This window comes from Indicator indicator, chromosome 27 (genome assembly GCF_027791375.1).
Source record: "Indicator indicator isolate 239-I01 chromosome 27, UM_Iind_1.1, whole genome shotgun sequence".
Taxonomy (NCBI): Eukaryota; Metazoa; Chordata; class Aves; order Piciformes; family Indicatoridae; genus Indicator; species Indicator indicator.
This window is the reverse complement of record NC_072036.1, coordinates 11340409-11351921: the sequence shown is the minus strand read 5'-3', so window position 1 is coordinate 11351921 and position 11513 is coordinate 11340409. Positions and strand designations below refer to the sequence as shown.

Sequence of the window (11513 nt, the reverse complement as noted above, 5' to 3'; positions counted from 1 at the left end):
CGTCGGGGTGAAGGTGGCTGCGGGCCGGCTGGCGTGAGGCGGCGGCGGGGAGAAGCCGGTCGCTATGCTGCGCGCCTCGCTCCGCGAGGTGAGTAGAGCGGAGCACTCCCGCTGCCAGCTGTCGCAGCCCAGCGGGGTGGCGGTGGTGCAGCAGCTTTTAAGGTGACCGAACCGAGCGGGCCTGCCGCAGTGTCCCCGCTTCCTGCAGCCCGGGGCGGCGGGGTCCAGACGTTAGCGGAGCCTAGGGTCGAGAGGGATTTCTAGCGGGGTTCCCTGTTGAAGTGGCAGCAGGGATCGCACTTTATTCCTTCAATGCCCCGAAGCGGGATCTGCCACCTGGCTGTGAAAGGGACGTTGCGCTTTCAGGTCTCGGCAGCCTTGAGGGAAGGACAAATCACTCCGACGGAGCTCTGCCAGAGGTGCCTTTCCCTCATCAAAAGCACCAAGTTTCTTAACGCTTACATTACCGTAACGGAAGAAACTGCTTTGAAGCAGGCAGAAGAATCAGAGAAAAGATTCAGAAGAGGTAACGTTTCTTTGTGATTGATGTTAGCCCTTAAAAAGCTGCGGTGGAGGAGCTGTCTGCTAAATGAAAAGCGTTTTCTTTTCCAAGCAGGTGTATGTTCTTATTGCTTGACTGCTAGGGGCTGAGGCTTGCTGCTGTGGGTGCATGTTGGTGGATGTATGCTTCGCACCCATTAGTATCGTCAGTTCAAGAATCAGAGGCAAAACCTGGACCAAACGAGGCACTGGAGAATGAAAGAGCTCAGTGTTGCCTGAACGCACTGCTGCTGGTTACCTCATCTTGCCCTCAGCAGTTTTATTTTAATTGGTAGGTAACAGCTACCACAAACATGAAGATGCAGCGGTCTTTTGCAGGCCTGTTGACAAGGATAGGCGAAGACCTTGCTCAGCTGTTAGGTTTTTAGTTAACAAATCAAATGAAACTGAAGCAGCGCTGTTATTGCAGTAATTAGTTGTTGAACAGAACAGCATTCAGCCTTGTTGTTTGTAGCATCTGAAAGCTTACCATCCACATTTACCTTTGCATTCCCTGGAAGGCAAAAAGGGTAATTTTCACCCAGCTGGGATGCTTTTTTACTTTCCTGACTGACACTTGTTGCCCTCTGGCAGCTTAAGAAAATTGCCAGCCAAATGTTTTGCTTCCTGACACAGGCATTTTCTTTATTCGCTCGACGGTGGAATCAATCACTTAGGGAAAATTTTCTCTGATTAAGTAATTAATCAGGCCCTATCTAGTGTGTATGTCAGGCAGAATTTGTGGCTCCTAGCCTAGGGATGCAGTAGATTTACGCAGCACCTGTAGCTGAAATAAGCATTGCATAGTCACAGCTGAAGAGGTAAGCACTCCATATATGAAAGCAGCTGCCTCTCTTGTGGGCTTGGACACGTTTGCAGAGCTCTGCTTTGCAGGTTCAGGTCTGGTTTGGGCAGAATCACAGACTGGTACAGGTTGGAAGGGACCTCTGAAGATCATCCAGTTCAACCCCACTGCCAGAGCAGCAGTACCTAGGGCAGGTCACACAGGAACACATCCAGGCAGGCCTTGAAAGTCTCCAGAGACTGAGACTCCACCACCTCTCTGGGCAGCCTGTTCAGCTCTGCCACACTCAAAAAAAATCCTTCTTGTGTTCAGTGCTATGGTTAGAATGTAATGTAGTACTTGAAAATGTAACTGACAACCATCAAGTGCTTCCAGTAAACACTCAGATGTGTGATGAATGGTAATTGATAGGGTTCTGTATGAAGAGCACACTGCTTTCATTGCTCTTGTCTCTGGAATAATTCCCAATGCAGGTCAGCCCTTGGGAGTGTTAGATGGAATTCCTGTTGCAGTAAAAGACAACTTCAATACAGCTGGCATTGAGACAACATGTGCATCAAACATGCTAAAAGGTACAGTAGAGCTTTTAAAGTAAAGTTCAGAGCTCTTGTTCTTCTCTTTAAAGGTTTTGTGGAGTCTTCTAGAAATCTGAAGTATTTTCAAAACAGGATCTGAGCTCATCTGAGAAAATGTTTCTCTCATTTCTTCTGCCAAGCTCATCTGGCACTACAGATGCATTTTTTTCTTGTGGAAACACAGTATCTTCTTTATTCATGCAGTTCCATGCTTTTAACAACACAATGTTTATTGTAGCCTATATACTAAAGTAGAACTCTTCTAGAGTTTGCATTTTGCTTCAGGTTACTTTTAGGTCTCCAGGAGAGCAGTCAGTACTGTTCCAACACTGTTTGCCTTACAAAATTCAAAACAGTCTTTTTGCTGTTGTTGTTGTTCTGCTGATAATTGTTGACTTAAGCATTTTTTTCATATGGCTGTAAAAAGAGTAGACTTTAACAATTCTTGACTCTGTGTTCCTGTAACACAAACACATTCTATAATGCTGTCTTAATTTGTTGAGATTTCCTAAGCTCACTGTTTCCATTAACTTGCCATGAACATTTTCAAGGTGTCAGAATTTTTTCATAGTAAAAGCAAAAGTAGAAAACATTTCACAGAATCAGAATGGCTCAGGTTGGAAGGGACCTCAGAGATCATCCACTCCAACCTCCCTGCTATGGGCAGGAACACCTCTCAACTAGACTTGGTTGCCCAAGACATCCAGTCTGGCCTTACCCCCAGGGAGGAGGCATCCACAGCCACTCTGGGCAACCCATTCCAGAGTCTCACCACCACCATACTGAAGAACCTCTTCCTAAGTTCCAGTCTAACCCTGCTGTCCCTCAGCTTCAAACCATTCCCCCTTGTCCTGTTGCCAGACACCCATATGAAAAGTCCCTCTTCATATCTGTTTTATTCTACACAGAGTAAAACTGCAAAGTTTTGTGGAAGTTAGCTCTAGTGGATTAGCAGAACCCTAACCTGATGATGGTGTTTAACAACAGGAGAAAGGAAAGATGACTCTGCCATTAATGTCTTACTTTACCTGAGCTACTTCTCCTTAAAGCATAGTCTCAGACCTGTTGTGATTGATTGTAATGTAATATCTGAGAGTTATTAGGAGGGATATTGTCCTTGTTCCCACTGAGGGTGGAGAAGCCTCTTTCAATATTCACATGAGATCCTGGGTGCTTCCTAAGGTCTCATGGAAGTGTCATGGTTCCCATCCTAGTTCGTGCAAGGTCTAAGTGGTCAGGGGTGCACATGTCTGATCAGAGGATAGCAGGTTACTGTTTCAGCTTGTGGTTAACCATCTGCTCCTTTTTCTTATGGCAGAGGGAGGCAGTTCAAGATAGTTTAGCACTATTCCGTAAAGAGCTGTTTCTCTTTTTCTTATTTTAGACAGTTCCTGCAAATTGGCTGGAGGCAGGAACTTGCTACCCTGTGGTAACATCTGTGTGTGAAGTCTTGGCTCCACATTTGAGAAATACATAATCCAGAGGTACTGAGTTGTGAAGGAAGAAAAAACAAACCAAACATTACAAACAAAGCAGCATTTGGTTTACTTTTGCTGCATTTTGGAAATTACTCATGTTATCCTGAAGCAGAATTTTGGCACTGTGAACTGAGACTTCTTATGCAGAAATGATGCCAACTTGGAAGCGTTCAGAGTAGCTACTTGTACAAATCAGTATCTCACTAATCACTCTTAACTGTTCTGATTGTTTTCAGGTTATATTTCTCCTTACAATGCTACAGTAGTTCAGAAATTACTGGATCAGGGAGCTGTGCTTGTAGGAAAAACAAACCTAGATGAATTTGCAATGGGGTGAGTGATGTTTATTGTTTCCAGTGTGTGATTGCACATTAAATAGAATGCACACCATCTGCTCTGATCTGCCTGCAGTCCTTAACTCCTCTTGCTGTGAGGTCAGAAAATAATGAATACTTTAACCCTGAAGAGTACAAGACTTGCATGGCTTTTTCTCTGAGCACTTATACTGTTGTGTAAATTACTTAAGTGCTGGGATTTGTGAAAATATTGTTTGTCTGGATAAAGTCATCTCTATGTCAAAGAGACCCTTCAGAAGAAGAGGTGGGGAAAGAAGAAGAACAGAGAAAAAAATACTATGCTGTATTGCAACTGGTCTAAGCTCATTATTAAAGCAGAGAGTTCTCCTGAAAAGGCTTATCCCACCACTGGCCTCATCCCTCTGTGTTTGCTTGGTCTCTTATGCTACCACCAACACAGCTGCACCCTGAGCTTGAGGGGGGAGCGGGTGAAGCCCTGAAGCAATGTCTCAGTAAGGTTAATTTTCACCTGCTATGTCAGCTGCCCACTCTGGCTGATGATTTAGCTAATGACAGTGGAGTCAGGGGGAACATGAAGTGGAGGTTGTGAGGAAGAAGGAAACTATCCCCCCCCAACTCCCACTTCTAGTGGCTGCTCACACTTTGCTGACCACAAGCTGACTGAAACCGGTTTCTGAGAAGCCAGTCTGGTGCTCTGAACCAGCGAAGTGTGGCCTCAGGAGAGGACTGCAGAGTGAGTAATCTTGTCTGTCTTACAGAGAAGTGCTTGTTCCTCCTACTGCAGGGCTTTCTCCCCCCAGCTTTAGCAGCATGATTTTCCACAAGACTGGGGTCATCTTTTGCCTCTTGCAAATGCAGGGTTAGGAAAGCAGAAGACCTTTGTTTTGAAGCATGTGTGCAGCTTTACTGGTACACAGCTGAAATCAGTTCCATGCCTTTGTGGTGACATTCTCTTCAGTGGTGTTAGCAGAAATCAGATGTACTGTTCAGGTCCTATGTCAGAAAGGGATGAAGATCTACTAACTTGACAGCTGTGTGTAACATTGAAGTTAACTGCAGGAGGGTTTAAGTCTTTGTGTGTTGTAGCTGAGTTTTCTAGACTGAGGGATGAGGAATGGGATAAAGAAAATCTTGGTGAATGCAGTGTGTCATCATCTGTCCCTTCTGTCTCTATTTGTCCTGTCTTTTTTAGATCTGGGAGCACAGATGGGGTATTTGGACCAGTCAGAAACCCCTGGAGTTATTCAAGGCAGTACAAGGAAAAATCTGCCCCAAAATCCCATTCTGAGGACAAAGAGCCTGAGTGGGTAATAGCAGGAGGGAGCTCAGGAGGCAGTGCAGCTGCTGTGTCGTCTTTCACCTGTTTTGCGTAAGAGGCTTTTCAAAACAGCTTTTTATTAAGTGTCTCAAAATATTTTGCAGGGTTTTAATTTGATCATATTCTGGGGTTATAATTTCATCATCTAATTTGAAAGGGGAAAGTTGTTGGCTCTGGCATGCAAGAGTTTGGATTCATGACATGTAACAAATAAACTATGCTGAAATCAAACAGGCAAATTTAGGCTTTACTCATTTTAAGTGTCATTCAGCATGAAATAAAATGATAATGGCAGTAAAGGAGTGGCAGATCTTTCTGTTATTCCCACATACTTTTGTTAAAGTTAGCATGGGGTTTGGGACACAGCTTCAGTGCACAAATACAAGCTGAAAATGTAATCCAGCAGGTGAGGACATCACTTAATTTGCAACAGTAATTCATTTTTTCTCCTTTCTTTTTATAGCAGAGTTATAGTAATACAGAAGATTTAGTTAGTAATACAAAAAGTTTGAGATCTAAAAGCACTCAGAAAGAGCCACAAATAGACACTTGCAGTCTTGTCTGGTTTAAAAAGTCAGAAGACAAGTTTAGATTTTTTTGGGGTTAGGGTTTCTTTTGTTTGTTTGTGGCTTGATCATTATATTTTTAAAGACTTTAAAACAAGGCAGAGTCTTAGAGGGTTTTTTTTTTTACAGCAATTATTATCTTCATGGAATAACAACATACTGTTTAACAAACCAGTTGTCTCTATTGTCTTCCCTATCCAACTGTTAAATCTGCCCCTCAAAACTTCACACCTTCTATTTTCTGCAGTTTTTAGAGCTGAATAGTGGAGCACCTTTTAGAGAGATGATTTTAGTTGTGCTCTTAACTGGAAGCTGTTTAAGGATGCTTTTTATTTGCTCTTGATTACCCATAGACTGTATCTTATAAGCTAATTATTACTAAAGTATTTGTTGATAATGTTGATTGTAGGGGGTTTGGGGTTTTCTAATACTATATTTTCACTTAGAAAACTCAGTTTGTTTGATTTTATTTTTTATTATTTTAGTATTTATTTTTTACATGATGCTTCTCTCCATCTCATTGCCCTTTGCTAGGCTGTGGTATAATTAATGTTTTAATGCTGTTGAAAATGAACTCAGTGCAGCCATTCCTGAGGACTGCTGGTCCTTATCCTGGGCAGACTGGCCTGATCCTGATGTGGTCTGGCACTTTTTCTTACATTGCTGGGCACGCTGAGCTCCCATTTTGCACTGCTCAGCACTTTGTCAAGTCAGGGAGGTGTTACATCCAGCTCTTTTATTGCCTGTATCCATTCTTATTAGTTTGTTTCAAGCATCAGGAATGCTGCCAGCCTTTGTCTTTTCCATTTGAGATTTGGATGTACAGAAATGCTACAAAACTGAGGACACAAAAGCTTTGAAAAAATCTTGAGCAAAATCAATTGAATTGGTTCAGCTACCTCAAAAACAGATGCCTATGGGAAAAGCCACATACTCCCTTCAATAAAAGTAATAACTCCTCCTGAACTTTAATTTCTTTTTTTGGCAAAGATTTGGATTAATTCTGTCTTATTTTTTAAGTGATTGTTTTTTAAGTGATGCTTGAGTTAAAATTATTAAAAACAAGAGAGGAGCAGGTTTCATTTCACTGTGAATTTCCAGTTCCATTACTTTTTTTTTTCTGAGCTAAAAAATTCAGTTTAGAAAGAACAAAGTTTAACCTGTGAAAGAACAAAAAAGCCCCAAACCAGAAGACAACTTAAAAAAAAAATACTGTGTTCTAAAAGTCATAGAATCATTAAGGTTGGAAGAGACCCCCAAGATCAAGTCCAACCATAAAAATGCCTCTAAGTTACTCTAAACTGAGAGTTCTGATGCTTTGTTTTGTAGGTTTGGGAACAGGAAAAATATTCTAGACTTCGGAAAGTATGCTCTGATAAGGGTAAAAAATACACTTTGCTGCTACTTACTTGTGGACTGGAAAATGCTGCTTCCTAGTGTACTGGCTACTGGATAATTAAGATATCGATGTCTGAAAATCACACTCTAAATAGCATGGAACATAACTTCAGAGTCCACAGAATTGGAACAGAACAACAGAGAAAGCAGAAGATGATGTTCTGAGGGCCTAAATTGTATTTAGCTCTGCTGTGTGGAGAGAGCTGGGCTCTGCTGGGGGCTAATTCAAAGGCCCAAAGGAAAGTCAGAGAACAGATAAAAAGTGGAACAGAAGAATAAGAGCAAGCACAGGGAGCAGACTGAAACTTAGGCTGTGTGATTCTAATCTAGAGGAATTCACACATTTTTAAATCCTTGCATCCTTAAAGCCCTACATTTTTATTACTTAGAAATGTTCTGAATTCTTTCACTAATGCTGATCCTTTTGAAACCATAGAGCCTTAGGGTCAGACACAGGAGGATCCACCCGAAACCCTGCTGCTCACTGTGGTGTAGTAGGTTTAAAGCCAACCTATGGACTGATCTCTCGCCATGGTCTCATTCCTCTAGTGAACTCCATGGATGTGCCAGGAATCCTAACGAGATGTGTGGATGATGCAGCACTTGTGTTAGGTATTCCTGCTTCATGTGTCTTTCTGTGCAACACTCTGTTGGCAGCATTGTCTCAAGACGAATGGAATCCTGGCTGCTCGCTGCATGTTTTCTCTCTGTGTCATGTTGGATTTCAGGTTCACTTGCTGGACATGATCCTAAAGACTCTACCACAATTCAGGACAAATTCAAGCCATTTGAACTACCCAATTTGCCTGATGTTAGCAAGCTCTCAATAGGAATTCCAAAGGTAATGTTTAAGTCTTACAGCATGATAGAATTGTTTGAGTTGGAAAAGGCCTCTAAGGCCTCGAGTCCAGCTGTCCACCCAGCACCACCATGGCCACTAAACCACATCCCCAAGTGCCATGGCCACATGTTTTTGGAACACCTCCAGGGATGGTAACTCCAGCACCTCCCTGGGCAGCCTGTTCCAATCCCTGACCACTCTTTTTCAGAAAACAAATTTTGCCAATAACTGTGGGCACGACCAACAGACAGGACACCAAACGAAAAATATTTGTGTCCTGCCCACTAGCTCCCAGTCTCTCAATGATGTCAGGCAGTGAAGACAGCACAAGCAGCTCCTGGGAGAGAGCAGTATGTGGTCTGTTGCCTGTGCAGGCAATTTGGAGTGAGCATAAGCTTTCTCTAAAACATGTTGTCATTTTAGCAAGCACTGTCAGGAAGCTCCAAGGGAAATGGGAATTTCAGTTCTTGGTTCTCTCTGTTGCTCTTTGATCAGTCACCACTATAGGCACAACCAAGTTGCTCTTAGTGCCTTCTTGTGCAGTGCTTTGAGATACTTGTCTGAATGGCTCCCTGTTCATGTGAAGCAGAACTTTAAAGGCAGTAGAGTGGTACAAGGAAGGGAATTTGCAACGAGGAGTTGCATCTTGGCTGCCGTCAGAGGTAAACTAGTATGCAATATTACTCCCTTTCTTGTTTCTCTCCAAGGAATATCATGCACCAGGGCTTTCTAGTGAGATTTTGGCTCTCTGGTCAAAGGCTGCTGATCTCTTCAAGAGTGCAGGTGCTAAAGTCGTTGAAGTGAGTCTACCACACACTCGTTACTCGATTGTCTGCTATCACGTGCTGTGCACAGCAGAAGTGGCATCAAATATGGCCAGATTTGATGGACTGGAATATGGTAAGGCCTTTGAAAAAACCTTTTTCTCAGGCAAGTAAGAGCATTGCTGGATGCCATTCAAAATGACTAGTTTGAATAGATATGCTTCTCATGATTGAATATTTGCATTTATTTTTCAAGATGGAGTAGAGTAAAAACCTATCCCTAGAAAAGTTGGTAAATAAATACCTATGGTCATGCACTTCACTTTTAGACTTCTGAGGGTCTGGGTTTAAAATCTATTTAATGTTCCCATACCAAAACAGGAATGTGCTTTGGTGGTTTTCTTTTTCCCAGAGCAGCAGTGTGTCAGGCTGCAACAAACAGGGGCCTGTTGTATGCTACTGTGTCCAGCACAGTAAATGTAAAACATTTCCTTCTGCTGTTAAATCTGAAGGATTACAAAAAAACATTAATTCCCAAATTGCTTTTTCCTTTCAGGACACCGTTCTGACACGAACAAGTCCACAGAGAGTATGTATGCTGCCACACGGCGAGAGGGCTTCAACGCTGTTGTCAGGGGAAGAATCCTTTCAGGGAACTACTTCTTGCTGAAACAGTAAGCACAGCATCTTAAAATTCCACAGGTGGTGAGACTTTTTGACAGGATTTAAGTGTCTTGCTGGACAACCCTAAATGCTGAATGCCTGTTTTCCAGGCCTGCTTAGTTCTCTGTTGTTTCTAGGCTTTGCTGTGCTGCCCAGCAGTGAAATTCAATATGCTGTTTAGTTTCAGAAAGGTCATAAAAGCATTGTTTTGACTTTTAGTTCATTATTGTAAACTAGGTTTTTGGTTTCCCTTCACCTTCCTTCAGCAGTATGTCCTCATCTCCTCCTGCTCTGACAGCTTCATTGCTGTCATAGCACAAACACCAGGTTTGGTGACAGCTTCTGGTACATCAAACATTCAGATCTTTCAGCCAAGGGTCCTGGCCTTGTCCTTTTCACAACAACTAAGAAATGAAGTTCTCCTCCTTGATGGCAAGTGGCAGGACTAGAGGAAGTGGTTGCAGGCTGTGCCAGGAGGGAGGTTATGGCTGGATATTAGGAAATATTTCTTCACTGACAGGGTTCTGAAACACTGGAATGGTCTGGCCAGGGCAGTGGTGGAGTCACCACCCCTGCGTGGACCTGCTGCTTAGGGACATGGTTTGGTGTTGACGCTTCAGGGCTGAGTCAAAGGCTGGACTGGATGAGCATGGAGACCTCTTCCAACCAGATGCATTCTGTGATTCTTGGCATTGGATCCTGACCCTCATCTCCCCACTCCTTTCCAGGAACTATGAGAATTACTTTGTCAAGGCACAGAAAGTCAGGCGGCTGATTGCCCAGGACTTTGGGAAGGTTTTTGGGAGCGGTGTTGATGTTCTGCTCACTCCTACCACCCTGAGCCAGGCAGCACCATACACAGAGTTCATCAAGGAAGACAACAGGACCCGCAGTGCACAGGATGACATCCTGACACAGGCTGCAAACATGGCAGGTGAGCAGAGACAGTCATTCAGCTGTGTTTGCCTCTACCTACTTGTTTGTGATCTCCATTCCCTTCAGCTATTTAACCTCCTCTTTAGAGTCAGGATATTTCACCTCTGTGGTTTAGCTCTTACAATCATGGTTTAGCTATGAAATTATTTTAAATGTAAGACTAGATTTTCAGTGAGGCACCTTGGAGCTGGATAGGGCCTGCAGATGAGTCCATTCAAGTCCAGAAGGCCAAAAACCTCTTTCTTAAGAGAGTTGATCCTTTCCTCAGAGGATGCTAACTCCTGAAATTAATTCATTTCTCCTGGTCCTCCAAGTAGTATCTTTAGTTCACTGGCTGAATTTTAGGTCATCGTTTTACTCCACGTGATCTTTTTTCTATTGTTCACTTAGAATGGTTACAAAAATTACTCCAGCTGGATTTGTGTGATGGTAAGTCTTGGCACTTGTCTGTTTTTTCTTTCAGGCCTGCCAGCTATAAACGTTCCTGCAGCTCTTTCAGAGAGAGGCTTACCAGTTGGGCTGCAGTTCATTGGCCGTTCATTCCAGGAGAAGCAGCTTCTCACTGTAGCCAAATGGTTTGAAAAAGAAGTGAAATTCCCCATGATCCAGCTAGAAGAAGTGAAGAGACATGACCATGGTGTCTTTCAGCATCAGAAATCTGCTTCTTTTTCATAACACAGGACTTGGTAGTCAGCTAAAGCAGGAAAGCTGTGGAAGAGATGGTCAGAAAGTGCATCCCTGCAGTTAATTTCTTTTTTTGTTGTTGTTGTTTTTTAAATAATCCATTTTAAGAAGCCCAAATGCAGGGTGGAATCATGAGAGCTTGTTACTGTGTAATTAAGGCAAAGTGAATCGTTAAATAAACTCCTCTGTGTTATGAAGAACCATTTCTAACTGATACTAAAAACACCAAGCTGGAATGATGTATCTTACCCACATGAAGCTGCCTTTTTCCACCTCCAATGTGCTTAAGGTGTCTGGCCCAGTGAAGATCTAACCTGAATTTTTTTTAGAGCAGGGCTCTGATCCCAACCTCCAGCATCCTCTGATGAGTACTCAGTGCTAGGTTAACAGTTGGACTTGAATGATCTTAAAGGTCCCTTCCAAGCAAAACAATTCTGTGTGCTCCTGCTGCCTTCCCCTATCTAATGCTGGAATTTCACCAGGCTAGAGGTGAGAGCTTGGGAACTAGCATGGCTCTGGGGTTACAAACAGTAAAGTTGCTCTGATGGATAATTAGATTCTCAAAACCACCTTGTTACAGAAGTGGAGGAGTTTCCAGGGAGATGGAAGATCTAGGAGTAAAAAAAGA

The 11513-nt window shown here is 43.0% G+C and overlaps 1 protein-coding gene across 1 annotated transcript; it reads left to right on the top strand.

Moving 5' to 3' along the window:
• Positions 1-54: 54 nt before the first annotated feature.
• QRSL1 (glutaminyl-tRNA amidotransferase subunit QRSL1) lies at positions 55-11060 on the top strand. Its single transcript, XM_054393081.1, has 11 exons — positions 55-88; positions 367-526; positions 1819-1917; positions 3635-3731; positions 4908-5084; positions 7434-7609; positions 7726-7838; positions 8546-8738; positions 9159-9276; positions 9994-10199; positions 10665-11060. The coding sequence occupies exons 1-11, from the start codon at positions 65-67 to the stop codon at positions 10874-10876; spliced, it is 1575 nt and encodes a 524-aa protein (XP_054249056.1). The 5' UTR covers positions 55-64; the 3' UTR covers positions 10877-11060.
• Positions 11061-11513: the final 453 nt, after the last annotated feature.

What these genes read in the sequence shown, in the direction of transcription:
- QRSL1 (XM_054393081.1), top strand. Translation starts at nt 65, where the DNA reads ATGCTGCGCGCCTCGCTCCGCGAG. An exon ending in TGATGCAGCACTTGTGTTAG is followed by an intron (nt 7,610 to 7,725) that starts GTATTCCTGCTT and finishes GTTGGATTTCAG; the next exon opens with GTTCACTTGCTGGACATGAT. An exon ending in ACAGGCTGCAAACATGGCAG is followed by an intron (nt 10,200 to 10,664) that starts GTGAGCAGAGAC and finishes TTTTTCTTTCAG; the next exon opens with GCCTGCCAGCTATAAACGTT.